This window comes from Lissotriton vulgaris, chromosome 2_1 (assembly GCF_964263255.1).
Source record: "Lissotriton vulgaris chromosome 2_1, aLisVul1.2, whole genome shotgun sequence".
NCBI lineage: Eukaryota > Metazoa > Chordata > Amphibia > Caudata > Salamandridae > Lissotriton > Lissotriton vulgaris.
In genome coordinates, this window is record NC_141687.1 from 67887625 (window position 1) to 67908331 (window position 20707).

Sequence of the window (20707 nt, forward strand, 5' to 3'; positions counted from 1 at the left end):
ATGAAAACAAATGAAATCTAGAAAGTTAATCAGCATATTGGTTTCAACCTGGTAAATTAGATTTTTTTTTAAATTATTTGTGTTAACGTTCGAATACTATAAATCCATAATTCATTCAATACTTTGTTGCCACTGACCAAGTATATGTCAGAAACTTAACGCTGTCCCGTGAATTCGCCGAGTCTCTATGCGCTGCATATAGCGCTTGGATGTTCTGGGGTAGCCTGCGCATGATGTGGGCAGGGCCGTACTGGGAACCTGGATGTGAACGCTTTCTGTGGCTGGTGACAGCTTGTTTTCTTGGTATTCCTAGAGGAAGTACATCTGTGCCCTCCGGGTGCGTCGGAAGTCTTAAGGCTGCCAGGCGCTGTTATGTTTTATAATAATCGAATATAATGGACGCTCACACAGAGCGCTTTTTCGAGTGGGTGTAGGCGCAGCGCTGGGTGGATACCGTGGCGCAGCCGCCCTCGCGAGCCTGACGTTTGTGCACACAAGATACATGTCTTCGAGTGGACAAACGGCAAACCACGCGCCTTTAGTCACGTTAGCTCACCCTAAGATCCCGCTCCACAAGCGCCACAGGACATGCTTACAACACCCACTCCCGCACAGCCTAGAGCAAGGCAGCAACATCCACAGCCTAGAACATACGTCATATAGTATCACGAACAGCCTAGAACGGTATGTGATCTAGTCCTCCATGCCCACACAGACTAGCCCCTTACGTGATATAGTATCACGGACAGCCCAGAACAAAGCAGCAACATCCACACCCACACAGCCTAGAACTGTACGTGATATAGTCCTCCACACCCATACAGCCTAGAACCGTACGTGATATAGTCCTCCACACCCATACAGCCTAGAACCGTACGTGATATAGTCCTCCACACCCATACAGCCTAGAACTGTACGTGATATTGTCCTCTACGCCCACACAGCTTAGAACCGTACGTAATATAGTATCACAGACAGCCTAGAACCATACGTGATATAATGTCATGGGCAGCCTAGAACAGTATGTGATGTAGTATCACGGACAGCCTAGAACCATACATGATATGGTATCATGGACAGCCTAGAACCGTACATAATATAGTTTCACGGACAACCTGGAACCGTACGTGATCTAGTATCACAGACAACCTAGAATCATACGTTATGTAGTATCACGGACGGCCTACTGATATAGTATCACAGACAGTTTAGAACCGTACGTGATATAGTATTGCGGACAGCCTAGAACCACACATGATATAGTATCATGGACAGCCTAGAACCGTATGTAATACAGTATCATGGACAGCCTAGATCCTTAGGGAATATAGTATCACAGACAGCCTAGAACCATACATGATATAATGTGATGGACAGCCTAGAATAGTATGTGATGTAGTATCACGGACAGCCTTGAACCATACATGATATAGTATCATGGACAGCCTAGAACCGTACGTAATATAGTATCACGGTCAGCCCAGAACCTTAGGTAACATTTTTTCGCACAGGCGAGTACCATAAGTAATATGTTTTCCAGACAGCCTAGAACCATAAGTAATATATTTGTGCAGTTAGTTTAGAATCATATGTAATATTTTCTCAGATAGCCTCACACCATAAAGTTATATATTTTCGCTGTCAGTCTAGAACAATAGTAATATATTTTTGCTGTCAGCCTAGAACCATAAATAATGCATTTTTCCAGCCAATATAGAACCATAAGTAATATGTTTTCAGAAAGCCTAACACCATAAAGTAATATATTTTCTTAGTCAGTCTAGAAAATTAGTAATACATTTTCGCAGTCAGTCTAAAACAATAGTAATATATTTTCTCAGTCAGTCCAGAAAACTAGTAATATATTTTCTCAGTCAGTCCAGAAAACTAGTAATATATTTTCTCAGTCAGTCCAGAAAACTAGTAATATATTTTCTCAGTCTAAAACAATAGTAATATATTTTCTCAGTCAGTCCAGAAAACTAGTAATATATTTTCTCAGTCAGTCTAAAGCAATAGTAATATATTTTCTCAGTCAGTCCAGAAAACTAGTAATATATTTTCTCAGTCAGTCCAGAAAACTAGTAATATATTTTCGCAGTCCGTCTAAAACACTAGTAATATATTTTCGTAGTCAGTCTAGAACAATAGTAACATTTTCGCAGTCAGTCTAGAACCATAAGTAATATATTTTCCCTGATAGAAAAGGTCCATAAAGTTATATATTTTCCCAGGCACCCTCGGACCATAAAATAATATATTTTCCCAGGCAGTGTAGAATCACACAGTCACATAATTTCCCACACAGCCTAGTACCTTGAAATAAAACCCCCACTATTACCACCAATAACTGTGCAGTGACACACTATCAGACAGCCCAGAGCTGAGTACAAGACACATCCAACACTTCACCCTGCAGTAACACATGAACCAGTAGGCTGGGGGCCAGGTGACAACACACAGCCCTGACAGTTAATGGTGCCAGGAGGCCGGAAGGATGGCTCACACGGAAATATGTGGTGCTTGGGAACCTTGTAGGGTCGACTCATCTTTCCACCCTCCCATCAAACACAGTGACCGTGACATATGTGGTTTACTCTGCGTAAGAACAGCACAATTGTGTGGTATGATACCATATACAACAAAAAAGACAATTTCTGCTTCTCCTTCATCTTCTTTTCTTCTTCTTCTTCCTCTCCTTCTCCTCCTTCTTCTTCTTTTCCCTCTTCTCCTTCTTCACCTTCTCCTTCTTCTTCACCTTTTCCTTCTTCCTCTTCTTCTCCTTCTTCCTCTCCTTCTCCTTCTTCCTCTTCTACTCATTCTCCTTCTTCTTCACCTTTTCCTTCTTCCTCTTCTTCTCTTTCTTCCTCTCCTTCTTCTTCTTCTCTTCTCGCTCCTCTCCTTCTCATTTGTCCTCTTCCTCTCCTTCTTCTTCTCCTTCTCCTCATTCTTCCTCATCTTCTCTTTCTCCTTCTTCTTCCGCTTCTTCTCGTTATTTTTATTTATTTATTTAAATTTATATACCAGTGCACCGCTACCCACAAGGGTTTCCCGGCACCAGCAAGGAACAGCAGAGGGAGGAGAGACCTATTGGCTGAACAGCCATGTTTTAAGGGATCTGCGGAAGGAGAGAAGGGCAGGTTGCATGCGGAGGGACAATGGCAGAGCGTTCCATAAAGTGGGACCGAGGTAAGAGAAGGAGCGCCCTCCCATACGAAAAAGTCTAACTTTCGGGACTCGGAATTTCTCTTGGGTGGAGGATCTGAGAGTGTGAGAGGGAACACAGGGGCAAGCTAGATGTTGCAAATAGCGGGGGGACTTAGCATGCTTGATACGGAACATGTGAGTAAGGGCCTTGAACTTAACCCGTTCTCCACTGGAAGCCAGTGGAGATCTACCAGCATCCCGGACGCTGATGCAGTTTTGGGTGCTCGGCAAAGCAATCTGGCAGCAGAGTTTTGTACTCGCGGCAGTTTCCGTGTTACCACTTAGTTGACACTTAAGTAGAGAATATTCCCGTAATCCAGCCTAGAAGTGACCAGGGCTTGGATTACGGTGCGCTGGGCATGGGATGGGAGCATCCACACGACCTTCCTCAACCATTTCAGAATGGTAAAGCAGGTAGCAGCAACCTCGGTAACCTGCTGCCGCACAGAAAGAGAGTCGTCAACAATGAAACCAAGGTTGCGCACCTGAGTAGAGGGTTGTGGGAGCATACTCAAATGTTGCGGGCCCCAGTGACCTCGATCCTTGCCCTGGATCAGGACCTCTATTTTATCGCCATTAAGTTTTTAAAAGTTGGCGTTCATCCAGGCCATGACTTTACTGAGGCCAGATCTAAGTGCAGAGGGCTCGGAAGTTTTATCCAGCTGAGCGAGAGAAGAGGATCTGGGTGTCATCAGCGTATGAAAAAAGCGACAGGCCAGGTTCCTCAAACAGATCTACCAGCAGTCTGATGTAAATGTTGAACAGCAGAGGGCTGAGAATCGAACCCTGGGGGACCCCGTAGGGTAAGGAATGAAGCTTGGATTTGGAGGTGGATGAGAAGACCTGAAAGGTGCGGTCAGCAAGGAACGAGCTAAGCCAGTTCAAGGCCGCCCCGGTGACACCAGAGAGTTGGAGGGCCTTTATGAGTACGGTGTGAGAGACCGTATCAAAGGCCGCACTCAGGTCAAGCAGTACCAAGGCCATGGTGTTTCCCGCGTCAATGTTGTGTCGAAGCACTTCTGTAACCCCAAGAAGGGTGGGCTTGGTAGAGTAACCAGTCCTAAAGCCGGACTGGAAGGGATGCAAAAGCCCATTTGTTTTAATAAACTTGGACAAATGCCCATTAATATGTCTCTCAAGAATCTTTGAGAGAGCAGGAAGGAGTGAGATTGGACGAAAGTTAGAAGGGAGTGCAGGATCAGCGTTAGCTTTTTTTAATAATGGGACAATCATTGCATGTTTCCAATCTAGGGGAACAGTGGAGGTTGTTAGGGATGTGTTGAGCAGTTGCAGAATGTGATAAAGAGAGGGTGGTTCAATTTGTCGTGAAACCACAATGGACAGTAAGTCACGGGGGATCCCGATTTAATTTGACTGGGATGTTGTGTTGTGATGGGGGTAGACCCTCCTCTCTTAGATTTTCTAAGGGAACTCTACAGCGGGGCCACAGCGAGAGTGAGGTTCGGGACAAGAGGAGAACTGACAGCACCATTTGGGGTAGAGCGGGGAGTGAGGCAAGGCTGTGTCCTCGCCCCCTTTCTCTTTTCTCTATACACCAACGGCCTCGAAGAGTGTATGCTGAAGGGGGGAAGAGACCTCCCAAAAGTAAAAGACCGCCTGATCCCCGCCCTGCTCTACGCGGATGACGCTGTCATTTTAGCCCGAACTCCAAATGAACTACAGAAATCACTAACCAAATATGCAGATTTTATGGCTGCCTTGGACCTGCATATAAATGTTAAAAAAACCTTTTTTATGGTGGTCGGTGGCACAAAAAAACATGTAAAGACCATCTTTCTGAAAGAACAAAAAATTGAAAGAACCTCGCAATACCCCTATTTGGGTATCATGATAGATGATGCCCTGAGTTGGAAAGCGGCGGTAGAGGCTAGGAGACATCTTTTTAAAAGAGCGATTATGGCACTAATGAAATTTTCAAATAGACTAGGGAAAAAACCTCCAGTGGAACTGCTACAAATATATGCTGCTAAGTGCCAATCCACAGCATTATACGGTGCTGGGATCTGGGGGCATATCAACACCAGCCCCATTCAAAAAGAGGAAAACATCTTCACGAGATTCCTTCTATCAATACCACGAGGCACCTCCATCTATGCCTCGCATATAGAATTGGGAATCCCATTTATTGAAGATTTGATCAAAATCCAACCTCTAATGCTTTGGAGAAGAGTCTGGTTATCCGAAGAAAATAATCTGACTAAAAACATTTTACGAGATATCATGGAGTTGGACCACGCTAAAAAAATACCTTGGCTCTCCTACATTAGAAAATTTCCTCTATGATCTAGGGATCGAGAAATATTATTACAACCCAGAACTAATGAAGGAAATCTCTAAAAAAGAACTAAAACAAATAGCACTGAGCCACCTGGACTCCCTGAGACTATCAATGTTGGCCACAAAAAAATCTGTTACGCATGCAAACATTATTCAGCAGACTCTGAAAATTCAGCCATATCTTACTCTGGAGATTTCCACCTACGAAAAGATGCTCCTAACAAGGTTCAGATTGAACCTATTTTTCAGACTGGTGACCTTTCCCGAAAAGAACAATTGGAGTACCCAAATGGTCCTGTGCCCCTGTGACGATCATTCCTAACAGTCCACCATCCATACAGTACTTTTCTGTAAGTTCTATCATCCACATCGAAAGACATGGCTTATTCCCTTATAAAAAAAATGGGGCCATAGACAATGCCGCCCAGCGATGTTATCACTCCAATTTCTGGACTCAGAATGCACGGTATATCATGTACTAAATTTTTTAAAATGTATCATGAGACACAGAAATAACCTGTAACGGTAACTCATTACTTTTCGCTTTTCGTAACAAATTGGTAAAAATAATTTTTCTTGAGTTTAAATTTTATTGTAAACCCTTTTTTAAATTAACTGAATGTTTTTTATAACTATGTTATCTTTTATGGCTTTTTCAAACTGTAAAAACCGAATAAAGATTATTATTATTATTATCATACCCATTTGTGGCGGCCAATGTTGCGGGCCCCAGAGACCTCGATCCTTGCCCCGGATCAGGACCCCTGTTTTATCGCCATTTAGTTTTAAAAAGTTGGCGTTCATCCAGCCCATGACTTTACTGAGGCCAGATCTAAGTGCAGAGGGCTCGGAAGCTTTATCCAGCTGAGCGAGAGAAGAGGATCTGGGTGTCATCAGCGTATGAAAAAAGCGACAGCCCAGGTTCCTCAACCAGATCTACCAGCGGTCTGATGTAAATGTTGAGCAGCAGGGGTCTGAGAATCGAACCCTGGGGGACCCCAAAGGGTAAGGAATGAAGCTTGGATTTGGAGGTGGATGAGAAGACCTGAAAGGTGCGGTGTAGCAAAGAACGAGCTAAGCCGGTTCAAGGCCGTCCCGGTGACACCAGAGAGTTGGAGGGCCTTTATGAGTACTGTGTGAGAGTCCGTATCAAAGGCCGCACTCAGGTCAAGCAGTACCAAGGCCATGGTGTTGCCCACGTCAATGTTGTGTCGAAGCACTTCTGTAACCCCAAGAAGGGTGGACTCGGTAGAGTAACCGGACCTAAAGCCGGACTGGGAGGGATGCAAAAGCCCATTTGTTTCAATAAACTTGGACAAATGCCCATTAATATGTCTCTCAAGAATGTTTGAGAGAGCAGGAAGGAGTGAGATTGGACGAAAGTTAGAAGGGAGTGCAGGATCAGCGTTAGCTTTTTTAAATAATGGGACAACCATTGCATGTTTCCAATCTAGGGGAACAGTGGAGGTTGTTAGGGATGTGTTGAGCAGTTGAAGAATGTGATTAAGAGAGGGTGGTTCACTTTGTCGTAAAACCGCAATGGGCAGTAAGTCACGGGGATCCCGATTCAATTTGACTGAGATGTTGTGTACGTGTTACCATGTCCAAGAGTGACCAGGTGTCAAGCGTGATTACATTTGTCTGGTCAGTGTAATTTTCGGGCGCTAAGACGGGGCAGTCAGCGGGCGCAGTGGGTGAGATAAAAGGAGCAGAGGCAATGCTAGCCAGCGTAGAATAAATAGTTTCTACTTTTATTACGAAGAATTGAGCAAGATCCTCGCATCGTGTTGTATTAAGGCTGGGGTTGGTTGCGTGGCAGCTAAGCCAGATAGACCCTTGACCATATTGAATGAGATTTTAGGACAGTTATTGGCCTGTGTTATAGATGTGGAAACATAGTTGACCTCCCTCCACTCAACAGTCCGCCCTTGACTGCGGTGGACCAGGAGGGCCACGGGTAACGCTGCACAATCCCACACAAACAGGCGAGGTAAGCTTCTTCTTCTCCTTATTATTATTAGTGGTTGCAGTAGCTGTAGTAGTAGTAGTGTGTTAGGAGTAGCATTCGTGGAAGCCTGCAATCCTTCCATAAAAACCTACCTCTAATGCTCTCATTATAGTACAGTTATTACACGACTAGTCGCCTATGATAAATTACACGACTGCTCTACTGTAATAATTAAATAGAATAGACTTGCGATATAACAATGCCTGATAGTCAGACCTACTGAACACGTCAAAGTCAGGACACTGAACAAAATTACAACCACCAGCTGGCAATGAGAGAGAGAAATCGCTTTTCAATTTTTTTTCGTCTGAAAATATGCAGCAATTTCCTTATATAGATTCAAGTATTTCTGTGCGTTCTGTTATTGAGCTTCAGGAGTTTATTTGAAGCGAGCAGCAAGCTACCTGCAGGTGACAACATATTCTGAACTGCACACCTGGTTTTTAAAAGAAATATAAGAAACTGTTTAAACAATAGTTTGTGAGCAAACACATGGATGTTGCAAATTGGTGTTTATATTCAGAGTACTGATGCTCTCTTGTTTTCCTGTACCTATAATATAGTTTATATTTTCACTAGAAGGAGGAGGGGACAGAAGGCTTAAGAGTGAATGTGGCACTGTGATGGTGTGACCATGTATTATACGGAATAAATCCCCTCCACCCTGGATTATGGGGTATTTCAAGTCACGATGGAGTGCCAAGATTTTCTAAAGGAGTTTAGCCTTTGGCCTTCTTTCTTTCTATGGTCAAGGGATTTCTCCTTGACCTGCCGGATCCTTCTAGTGTGCTGTAGAGTGAACAATATAACAGGTATCATTGTTCCCGCCTGTGGCTGCCAAGCTATCAGCAGACATGAATAACACACCACAGCACAACCCGACATCTCAACACAAGATAACCAAGAGATGTGCTTTTCTTTCAGGGATCCACCAAGTCTCCCAGGAGTGTGCAGTCCCATCGCCGAGCATCCAGGTAGGTGTGAGAGCACCTGGTACCCCATGTACCGCTGTGCGCTGATGCGGGGGCGCGGGGCGCACATACTGGGTGTGCTAAGCAGTTTGTCTGATCCTGGATTCACTGGCAGAAGGAGGATGCATGAGGGCTGACACTGGGTGTATGAAGGAGTCTATCGGATCCGGGATAAGCTGGCGGGAGAAGGAGGATGCATGGGGGCAGATATTGGGTTTTTGAAGAGTCAGTTTGATCCGGGATACGATGGTGGGAGAAGGAGGATGCATGAGGGAAAGGTACTGGGTGTGTTGAGGAGTCTGTCTGTTCTGGGATATGCTGGCTAGAAAATGATGATGCATGGGGGGGCTGATGCTGGGTATGTGGAGGAGTCTGTTAGATCCGGTATATACTGTGGGAGAAGAAGGATGAATGGGGGCAGATACTGGGTATGTTGAGGAGTCGGTTGGATCCGGGATATACTGGAGGGAGAAGAAGGATGCACGGGGGCAGACGCTTGGTATGTTGATGAGTCGGTTGGATCCGGGATACACTGTTGGCAGAAGGAGGATGAATGGGGGCAGATACTGGGTATGTTGAGGAGTCGGTTGGATCTGGGATATACTGGAGGGAGAAGGAGGATTCATGGGGGGCAGATACTTGGTATGTTGAGGAGTCGGTTGGATCCGGGATATACTGGAGGGAGAAGAAGGATGCATGGAGGCAGATATTGGGTATGTTGAGGAGTCGGTTGGATCCGAGATACACTGGTGGGAAAAGGAGGATGCATGGGGGGCAGACACTGGGTGTGTGAAGGAGTCTATCTAATCTGCGATGCACTGGTTTGAAGATGAGGATGCATGGGGGCAGATACCGGGTATGTTGAGGAGTCGTTTGGATCCAGGATACATTGGCGGGAGAAGAAGGATGCATGGGGGCGGATACTGGGTATGTTGAGGAGTTGTTTGGATCCAGGATACATTGGCGGGAGAAAAAGGATGTATGGGGGCAGATAGTGGGTATGTTGAGGAGTCGTTTGGATCCGGGGTACACTGGTGGGAGAAGGAGGATGCATGGGGCAGATACTGGGTTGTTGAGGAGTCGGTTGGATCCGGGATACACTGGCGGGAGAAGGAGGATGCATGGGGGCAGATAGTGGGTATGTTGAGGAGTCGTTTGGATCCGGGATACACTGGCGGGAGAAGGAGGATGCATGGGGGCAGATAGTGGGTATGTTGAGGAGTCGTTTGGATCCGGGGTACACTGGTGGGAGAAGGAGGATGCATGGGGCAGATACTGGGTTGTTGAGGAGTCGGTTGGATCCGGGATACACTGGCGGGAGAAGGAGGATGCATGGGGGCAGATAGTGGGTATGTTGAGGAGTCGTTTGGATCCGGGATACACTGGCGGGAGAAGGAGGATGCATGGGGGCAGATAGTGGGTATGTTGAGGAGTCGGTTGGATCCGGGATACACTGGCGGGAGAAGGAGGATGCATGGGGGCAGATAGTGGGTATGTTGAGGAGTCGTTTGGATCCGGGATACACTGGCGGGAGAAGGAGGATGCATGGGGGCAGATAGTGGGTATGTTGAGGAGTCGTTTGGATCCGTGGGTACACTGGCGGGAGAAGGAGGATGCATGGGGCAGATACTGGGTTGTTGAGGAGTCGGTTGGATCCGAGATACACTGGTGGGAGAAGAAGGATTCATGGAGCTTATACTGGGTATGTTGAGGAGTCGGTTGGATCCGAGATACACTGGTGGGAGAAGAAGGATGCATTCCTATTCTTATTAAACAGGTCATAGCATCAGTGTGGCTATGTGCGTCTCAGGACCCTTGTGCCACCGGTGTGAGTATCCGTGCCCCACTCTACTACATCTAACCTAAACCATACTCTCTGCATATCTCTATCAGGGCTAAGCCTGGGCATAGTTCATGGAGTTTTGCTACGCGGAACTCTGCAAAGTTACAAAAAACTCAGCGAAGTTCCACAAGTGGCAGAGTGTAGTGTGAACTGCTGTTCGCAAAGGTTTTGCCGCTCGGGTATAAATTCTATCCGAGCAGCAGATCGCTCTCACGAACTTACAGTTCGCAAGCGCAAAAAGGGAAAAACCTCTGCTGCACTACGCAAATCGGAGTTTTCTGCACTCCGCAAGTTCCGTGGAGCGCAAAATGCAGAAAACTCCTCAAACGGAGTGGAGTTCAATGCCCAAGCCTCATCAGGGCAGAAATTCAACCTAAACATCTACTCTGCTAAATCCTAACAGTGCAGGTATTCAAAATCAGCACACCCCTGCTTTCCTCTAACAGTGCAGAAAATGTAACCTGAACAGCCTCTGGGCCAGTTTCTAACAGCGCAGCAAATCAAGATAAATCATTGGCTGCCCGAATCTCTTAATAGTGCAGTATCTCAACCTAACCCTTACTCTGTGCTTATCTCTGAGAGTGCGGAAATTCATGCAAAACCATCTCCCAAGTCATGACTTGGCGCAGTGAATTAATTTATTGGATGGTCGGAAATGGTGGCCAAGGTGAAGACGCCTGCTGGGGATTCTGTAGTGCTCCAGAAAGACGGGTGCCTCCAGGGCTTCTTCTAGGATTTTCGGGGCCCTGGGTGAAAGGGAATGTGCGAGGCCCCTCTAATTTACATAAGTTACACCTTATGGGCCCCAGAAGCTTCTTTGTGGAGACTTTTCCTCTCAGCCAACAACATGCACCTCTTTCACAGCTCATATCGGGCTGAAGGTGTGAGAATTGCTTGTGGGCTGAGAGTTTAAACTATGGGGGCCTCCTGCGGTGTCCCTGAAAGGACAGCCAGACAGGAGGCCGAATTAGAAGACCAACCTGCAAAGTGTGTTTACTTGCAACTTGGACGAGAGGAACTGTTCCAATCCCTAGACCCTCCCACACCATCCCTGAAAGGTCCAGGGTGAGGGCACCCTCCCTTGGGCCCAATTGTACGAAGACAACTTTCTTTCCATTGGATCTGCAGGGGTACGAGGACAGGTGGGGTTTTGCAGCTGTGTGGGGCCCCATGTTGATAGGCTGAGTGGGAGGCCCTGGGCAGCTGACCACACTGCCCATGCCTAGCGCTGGCCCTGGGTACCTCCGTAGGGCAAAGAGTGTTGCGGTAGGATCTTTTGTGCCACAGGCTCCTCTGACAGCTGACGGACTCAGCCCCATCCCTACCAGTCCCACATAGCCACCATCCTATCTACACTCTAAGCTGTCCGCTTCTCGAGAGCTCTAACTACCACAGCAACAGCGCTGGTCGCTTGCTTGGTAGATCATTATTGGGATGTTAATGTCAACCTGTAACCTTGGTAACTCCATAATAGTAAATACCACTTTATTACCCTGGTAATTAACCATAGGGTGGTATAGCTTTATTATGTTGAACTCCGCATCTACTTACCATGGCAATGTATACAGTCAACGTAAGTATACGCTTCTTTCTATATGCTTACCTTGACAATATAGAGGTAGTCAATACCATACGTTCTATATGTGTGCAGGTCGAAGCATCTCACCGCTATACTCCGACTCAGAAGGAAGTCGAGGTCTCGCTCATCCTTGTCCTCATCCCACCTGCTAGTGCTGCAGGATGGTTCTATGTCAGTGGGGTAGCATGTTTCCAGTAATGTACTTCTTATTCAATAACTAATGCATTCTGGGGCTTGTAGTGATGGTTGGTGTCAGTTGCAACCATTGATGTCAATTACCAATTTAACTGAAGTTGATACATTTTGAGGTCAAAGGCTGAAACCATATTTTCGGGTGAGCTTGAGAGTATTGGTTCCCATCACCAGTGTCCTTGAGGGATGCAGGCGACCCCCCAGCAGGGTTTTAAGTGGGATGAAAAAACTGGGGGGTCTCTCATAGGGGTGTGGGCAATGTAATTAGGGGCGTGGCTTAAAACACACAAGCTAAAAATCTGTGCTCAGCGTAGTGTGTCGCCCTACTTGTATTTTTCTGTTTCTGTCATTGCATCCTGATATATGATTCAACAAGTAACATCATACCTACAGGTCATGACTATTGGCTTTGTCAATGGTTGTTAGTTGCATAAGATAAATAAGCAGCAACTATGGCGTGTATATAATATTGAAAAAGCTTCAACTGAAAGCCCTGGTGACACCACCACAATGTTGTTGCTCCTGAGTTTCAAAAAGAGAAGGGAAATCCAGAGAGAAAATGACTCTCTTTAAAGGATTTCCCTTCCCCTACAGCGCTCGCCTGGCATGTCATCATGCCGTCACTTCACCACTACTGAGAAGTGAGCAGTGTGAGCATGCGCACATCGATGTACCTGCTGTCAATGCAGTCCGGGGAAAAACCAGGGCACAAAACAGAGCCCAATAGAGACCCGTTTGGAGGCCCCTTGTAAAAAACTGCCGGTGCTCAGACCCGGCCCACTTAAAGCCCTGCCCCTCAGTAATCTTGTGGAGAACATTACAAATTAGAAGGCAGACTGTGAAAACAGAAAATACATTAATTTAAGAGTTGCTCTACTAATTACGGAGTAACAAAGGGAAAGGGGAGCACAAACAGCAATTGAGAAAAAGAGGAGACAACGAGGAAAAAGAGAAATAAAAGGATATAACGAAAGAAAGAGAGTCAGATGGAACGATAATTGAAGAATGATAAAGTGAGGAAAAAGAGGATGTATGACGTTAGCACGCATACTATTACCACGCATACCTTTACAACGCGGTATTTACAACGAATACCGTTACAATGCATAGCGCTTTGAGGTGCTGGATAGTGGTAAGTATAATTTTATATTCCAACTCCAGTCCCCGTGGACACTAGGGAAGGTGTTGGATATAAAATTAAACTTATTCCCTATCCTAGAGCGCCCCCCAGCGCAATGCGTTGTAATGGTATGGTGGTAATACCTGCGTTGTAATGGTAGTGCGTTGTAAAAAATGCGTGCTAAACTTTGTATACCGAAAAAAGAAGAGCAAGAAGATGGATGGATGGGTGGTTTGGTGATATATGTATGTTTGGATAAATGGATAGATAAATAAATAGATTAATTAAGAAGAAGAATTAAGGACTAATGACAGAAAGGTTGTATGTGTTGGTTGCTGACAAATGACATTTTTTTTACTATTTTAACAGTACAAACGACTTAATTTGTACAGGTAGTTGCAGCTGCCGGGCATCATTACTAAGTTTTGTGGACTGGGATTTGGTTTTGTTCAGAATATTGACCCAAAGCAAAAGACATAAAAAGAGAGAAAGAAGGCGCATGAGGTAGATTCAATATTAGGGTGTGAGAAATTGTGTAATTTCCTCACATACTTTTTCATGAAATGCAGTTTACCAGTATCTTGCTTTAATTTTTTTCATGTCACGGTATATTTCATGTAAAAAAGCGTTGTAAGACACTAACAAAAGATGTGTTGGAGCTGAAAATATCCCTTGATGAGGATTTTTCTGCACAAGCCATTGTTTCTCTGCCAAAATGATGTGAAATTGATTAATAAGAAATTTCAAGGATTTCACATAGCACGAATTTCGAGAATTCGCAAATTTCGTCATTGTGATTTACCTTTAATTAAGGCCTAATCGAAATTAAACAGCCTTGATGTTCAGCGTCACTGGCTTTGGGCAGTGCCAGCGGTGGGCTCTTAAGAAAAACTTTACTCCCCAGCATTTTTTTTAATACAAATTAAGCATTGAGTACGAGGGATTAATATGTCCAACCATACTGAATGAGCCTATGAGTAAACTCTAAGGAACTGGTGCGGACCAGAGGCGCGTTAAAGTGTTGACCACCAATGCTCAGCGTGTCCTTTGTCGTTGCAGATTTCGCCTTTCCTTGTGTGTCGTCAAGCGATTCCTCATAATACCACGAATGTTGATCAATTTAAACCTACAAGGAGCGTGAACACTGCAGTTGACATGCACGTGCATCTGTTGTGGAGTGATCATGAGTGTGATGGACAGATCCTTCCTCAGGTGACCAAGAAATAGTGCTCTTGGGTTACAAGGATCAGAAATCCCTTCTGATCCGGAATAGCCAATGATGTGAGACTCTAGGAGATCAAAGCGATCCCCTTTGAGTCATGATTTCTAAAGTAGTGTCGAAAAGCGAGGTCCCAGGACCTCAGCTATGGTTGGGTTAGTTGAATAAGTCTAAATCCTAAGAGGCTGTATTTGACCCCTAATTCACTTAGCATGAGTTATGAATTTCAGCCAACGGTATGGCATCAAAACATTTGTTCCAAAAAGGAATCCTTTGGAGACCAAAACAAATCGACTCTCAGATGAAAAGAATGATGTCATAATGAAACTGCATGAAACAATCAAAATCACTCCCATTCCTTAAAAAAACAATCTCTGAACTAACAAAATGTGATTAGCAAGACTCAATGCAGTGTACCCTTCAACCAGGAAAAAAAGTGTGAACATACATCCAATTTTCAACTGGTAAGAAAATATGAAGTCACGAAAAGATAATGCTGTTGGGGCAGTGAGAAAGTTTGAGAAAGCATGAAATAGAGCGCGAGTGTGGACCCCGGTCCAGTCCTGGAGTGTACTGATGCCCAGCTGGACTAATGTGTCTGCCCTTCTTTTGTCTTCTGCAGGGCTGTGAGCCTGGTCCACTCCATCATGGAGGACAACTGTGAGCTGGACCTCATCTACGTCACCGAACGCATCATCTCGGTCAGCTTCTGTAGCGGCACCGACGAGGAAGCCTTCAGCAGCAACCTCAAGGAGGTGGCGCAGATGCTAAACTCCAAACATGGGGAGAACTACTTGGTAAGGAGGATTCCTGGCCTAGGGGAACCAGGATCAACCTCAGCCTTCGTTGTACTATGACATGCGCACCATGTCTTATCCAGCGTTAGACTTTGAGGACTCCGAGCGGCAACTCCTTTCATGACATTCTAGCTAGGCCTCATTGTTGCTTTCTTTCTATTATTTTATTTCCTATACCCATTTATTAAATCACCTCCAACATGTGCTGGTAGAAGAAGGTCTTCTTCTAATGCAATACTTAGCTTGATGATATCTCAAAGTAAATGCACATGCTCGGACTACAGTCACCTGCCTCATGTATGTCCTTACCTTCTGTTTCACAAACATCTCCTCTGTGTTTGTCGAGCATGTCCCCGTGCCACGTCCTTTCTATATAGTCAGGAGCACCCTCAGGATGAGCCTGCTAATTAGTATACAAGTGATACGCATTCCTCCTCGTGCTCACTGTGGGGTCTGTGATGACGCTCCTACCGGGCGGTGTGAGGTTTCCGAGGGGCTGCATGCTCCTCTGTTGAGGGAGAAATTGTTACAGGAGTTGACGGTGCCATGGTGGGATGGGAATTCCTAGTTATCATCCCAATCCGTCATGGCCGCCTCTGATAAGGTGTAGTGGTTTTCCCCAAACTATCGGAATAATTGCTTCCGTGGACCCTAACTTTCCATTCAGGTCAGTTACCCCTATTTAAGCATGCTGGAAACATGGTTCAGTGTGTTGCAATGCTCCCAGACTTTAGTTTGGTTACTTAGTTCCTTGTTTAAGTAACAGTGCCCGTGGAGTGAGAATCCTATCTCTATACTCTACCTCCCCCCTATTGTTATTATATACTTAGTTCCTTATCCTGCCATTCTCCTAGTACCTTTTGCTATTGTTGTTGGGCAGGTTTCTAGATGTTTTTACTGCCACTGGCTTTTCCCTCCTGGCTGTATCCCTAGAGGGCACATTCTAGCTTTCTGTTCTCCCTCCCTGGCTAGCAAGGTGGCTTCCAGAGGAGAATGTCCTATATTCAGTACCAGAACCTTCAGGCCCAAATGTCTCTCCGTGAACCCAGCTACGCTCCCTGTACCTGCGTGCGTGCACCTTTTTTTCCCAGCATGCACGGCCTCTTCTGGACTGCGCATCAAGGGAAATATTTCCCAAGCTTTTAAAGTCAGAAGTGGAAAGGAAGCTTTCTCGTGGTGCACTTGAAACAGAAAGCATTAACTGGCACACACACACACACAAGGAAAGTATGTGGCGTTACGGCAGAGCTGCCGAATTTGTTTATGGGCAAATCACTTGAACTTTCCATCCCTAAAAAGTGAGTGTCATTTAGTGAAATTTAACCATAGGTGAAGTAAACCACTCCATTGCTCTTGCATCGAGTTTGCGCTCTATAACCTGCAAAAACAAGCATTTGCAATGCAATAGGTCTCGCATTAGGAAAGTTTGAGCTAATGGTATTGTAAATGACACATTTTTTATTTATGTTTTGTTTTTGAAAATAGCGAAATTAATAGCTTTGTCATTTACAATGCCAATAGTTATAACTTTTGCAAATGTGACACCTATAGCATTTGTAATGCAATATGTGTTGTATTTACGTGACTTACATGTATTGATATTACAAATAACAATGGCTTTTAATTTTTTTTCAATAATTAATAATGAAATAAAATGTATTGTAATTTATAATGGCAATAGCTTAAAGTTTTGTAAATAACTTTTGTGAAGATTATGTTCAGTGTATTTTATGGTGACGAAAATTCAAAAACAGAAGTGAAATATTAACATCTTTTTGTTACATTTGTAATAAAGCTTGAAACATTGAGAGAACATATTTGAGCCAGGTGTTGTTGAATGGTTGCACAGATTGATGCTGTGGTGGCGCTGAGTGATGTTGTGATGGATAACGAGTGATGCTGTGGGGTTCAGTGATGCTGTGGTAGCTCATAGTGATGTTGTGGTGTCCCTGAGTGATGCTGTGGTGGTGCGGAGTGATGCTGTATGCTATGCTATGTTTTGTTTTGCTATCCTATGTTTTGTTTTGTTATTTTATGCTATGTTTTGCTATCCTATGCTTTGATTTGTTATGCTATGCGATGCTGTGTTTTGTTATGCTATGCTATGTTTTGCTATGCTATGCTATGCTTTGTTATGCTATGTTTTGTTATGCTATGCGATGTTTTGTTGTGTTTTATTATGCCTTGCTTTGATTTGCTATGCTATGTTTTCTTATGCTATGCTATGCTATGTTTTGTTATGTTTGGTATGCTATCTTTTGCTATGATATTATGTTTTGTTTTACTATGCTATGTTTTGTTGTGTTTTGTGAAGCTATGCTATGTTTTGCTGTGTTTTGCTATGTTTTGTTATGCTATGTGTTGTGTTTTGTTATGCTATGTTTTGTTATGTTATGCTATATCTTGTTGTGTTTTGTTATGCTATGTTTTGTTATGTTATGCTATGTTTTGTTATGCTATGCTATGTTTAGTTTTGCTATCCTATGCTTTGTTTTGGTATGCTATGCTATGTTTTGTTGTGCTTTATTATGCTATGCTATGTTTTGTTATGCTATGCTATGTTTTGTTGTGTTTTATTATGCTATGCTTTGTTTTGCTATGGTATGTTTTGTGATGCTATGTTTTGTTATGCTATGCTATGCTTTGTTATGCTATGTTTTGTTATGCTATGCTAAGCTTTGTTTTGTTATGCTATGCTATGTTGTGTTTTGGTATGTATGCTATGTTTTGTTGTGGTTTGTTATGCTATGCTATGTTTTGTTGTGTTTTGCTATGTTTTGTTATGCTATGCTTTGTTTTATGTTATGCTATGCTATGTTTTGTTATTTTATGCTATGTTTTGTTCTGCTATGCTTTGTTGTGTTTTGTTATGCTATGCTATGTTTTGTTCTACTATGCTATCTTTTGTTTTGGTATGCTTTGTTATGTTATGCTATGCTATGTTTTGTTATGCTATGTTTTGTTATGCTATGTTTTGTTATGCTATGCTATATTTTGTTGTGTTTTGTTATGCTATGCTATGCTTTGTTGTGTTTTGTTATGCTATGCTATGCTTTGTTGTGTTTTGCCATGCTATGTTTTGTTTTGCTATCCTATGCTTTGTTTTGTTATGCTATGCTATGTTTTGTTATGCTATGCTGGTGAGGGTGTATGAATGTGTGTGAGGGTGAGTGAGGGTGAGGTGGTGTGAGGGTGAGGGGGTGTGAGGGTGAGGGGGTTTGAGGGTGTGTGAGGGTGAGAGGGGGTGAGGGTGTGTGTGGGTGAGGGGGTGTGAGTGAGGGGGTGTGAGGGTGAGGGGGTGTGAGGGTGAGGGGGTGTGAGGGTGTGAGGGTGAGGGGGTCTTAGGGTGTGTGAGGGTCAGGGTGTTAGGGTGAGTGAGGGTGTGTGAGGGTGAGAGGGGTGAGGGTGTGTGAGGGTGAGGGTGTGAGGGTGAGGGGATGTGAGGGTGAGGGGTGTGAGGGTGAGTGAGGGTGTGTGAGGGTGAGAGTTTGAGGGTGTGTGAGGGTGTGTGAGGGTGTATGAGGGTGTGTGAGGGTGTGTGAGGGTGAGGGTGTGTGAGGGTAAGGGTGTGTGAGGGTGAGGGGGTTTGATGGTGAGGGTGTGTGTGGGGGTGTGAGGGTGAGGGTGTGTGCAGGTGAGGGGTTGTGAGGGTGAGGGGGTGTGAGGGTGAGGGGGTGTGAGGCTGATGGGGTGTGAGGGTGAGGTGGTGTGAGCGTGAGGGTGTGTGAGGGTGTGTGACGGTGAGGGGGTGTGAGGGTGTGTGAGGGGGAGGGTGTGGGGTTGTGAGGCCGAGGGTGTGGGGTTGTGAGGTTGAGGGGGGTGAGGGTGTGAGGGTGATATGGGGTGTGTGAGGGTGAGAGTGTGTGAGGGTGTGTGAGGGTGAGGAGGTTTGAGGGTGAGGGTCCGATGTAAATGGTGGCAGGGCAGACATCATAAGACAGAGAGAAGAGGCTGCGTGGTGACTGCGTTGGTCAGTTTCAGAATCAGGAGGGGCAGAGTCAGCACAGTCTGCGAGGGATCAACGTATCTAGAGGCAAAGCATAGCGGATGTAGCATTGCAGCTAGCAAGTCGAGAATTTTCAAGCTGAGTGTCCCTAGAGAGATGGCAACACAACAACAGCAAGGCTACTGTAAACAAGCACGGTAGGCTTTTTTTACTTTCGTCCTGAGAAAAAACCGAGAACGGTGCAGAGAACGCCCAAATAAAACACGGCTTCCTCGCGAAATGGATGCAAAAAAACCAAGCTCTCGGCATTGCTGTGGTGGGGGGGGCAGGGGAGCGGGAGCGCATTCCTTTGAAGTCTGATGCCAAGGCACAGACAAATGGTGGTGTGTCTCGTGGCTGGCTCTGTGCACGCGCATAGCTCACATGAACTGTACGCAATCCTCAGTTTGGTAGACTTTTTGAACCGCTTACTATAAATCTCGACGATTTATCCCTGCGGTATATAATAGACGAGACCTTAAAAAAATAGAAGGAACATTTTAAGGGACCAGAAAGGAAGATTTCTATGGGCAGGGGACTATAGGGGTGACGTACGCACAAACACAGGCGGTGTTGATGCACAACATAGCATTGTTAAGTTGGGATGCCACCTCTTAAGCGAGCCAGACCAAAAATTATACATTTTCTCCTCAACAGAATATCCTATAGCCGCAACAGGACAGGTGCTTATCTGACTGGAACAAACATGTATCCACCTAGTGATGCTTATCAGAGGAGGATGAGGCATTCTAAGGACGTGGCAGCCATATTTTGAGCACGCACTCCCCACCCCGCCCCCTCTACCCCCGACATACCGTCTTAGTCTCTTACTTAAGGTCACCTAAGGCCTATCGGATATTTCAGCTCTGAATGGCCCATTACTCCAGGGGTTCAAATTAAAGTTACGGACAGCTATTCTTGCAAATTATTTTCTATCCCCGGGTTCATTGGGCCCCTCAGGCCTCTGGGTTCGGAACACTGCACCTGCTGCATCTATTGTAGCTAAGCCTCTGGGCCAGGTGTAACCTTTTGTAGCATTTCTGACCTGTGGGGAGGTTTCATGTTGTCCAGTGTGGCTGCAATACATGTTCAATCCGCTCTGATTTCCTTGGGTACAGAGAAAGAGCCCTTGGGCACTAAAGAGAACATTTAGGTGAAATCATCACAGAGTTATGATGAATGGTGCAAAGAACAAGCGAGTTAGAGCATAGGGTATGGAAAGTTTGAATGGGGTCACTGTGGGAGTGAGTTGCCTGTCACTGATCTTGCCTAGTCAGGTGGTAGGAGTTTCTTTGTGAAGGGAAGTAAATCATCCTGCCGGGGTGTGCTACACATTCAGCCTGACATTGTCTTGATTGGGTATAAGCCTAATCAGGCACTGGTAAATGCAAAATCTTACAAATATGTTGGAAATTAAATTAGCCTCAGCCCTCCAGTAGGGTCAACCTGACACTTTAAGACCTTGGCGTGAGTAGTTACCTGCATATC

General features: G+C 45.0%; 1 protein-coding gene across 3 annotated transcripts in view; it reads left to right on the forward strand.

The window, feature by feature from the left end:
- TNS1 (tensin 1) overlaps window positions 1-20707 on the forward strand; it is a 1287061-nt gene that overhangs the window by 873814 nt on the left and 392540 nt on the right. For all 3 annotated transcript variants that reach the window (XR_015308332.1, XM_086954487.1, XM_086954486.1), the window contains 2 exons: window positions 8438-8487; window positions 15060-15234. Coding sequence is in view for 2 of the 3 variants with exons in the window: in XM_086954487.1 (XP_086810613.1) it covers window positions 8438-8487; window positions 15060-15234 (225 nt within the window). In the remaining variant the exon portion in view is untranslated. The remainder of the gene's footprint in view (window positions 1-8437; window positions 8488-15059; window positions 15235-20707) is intronic.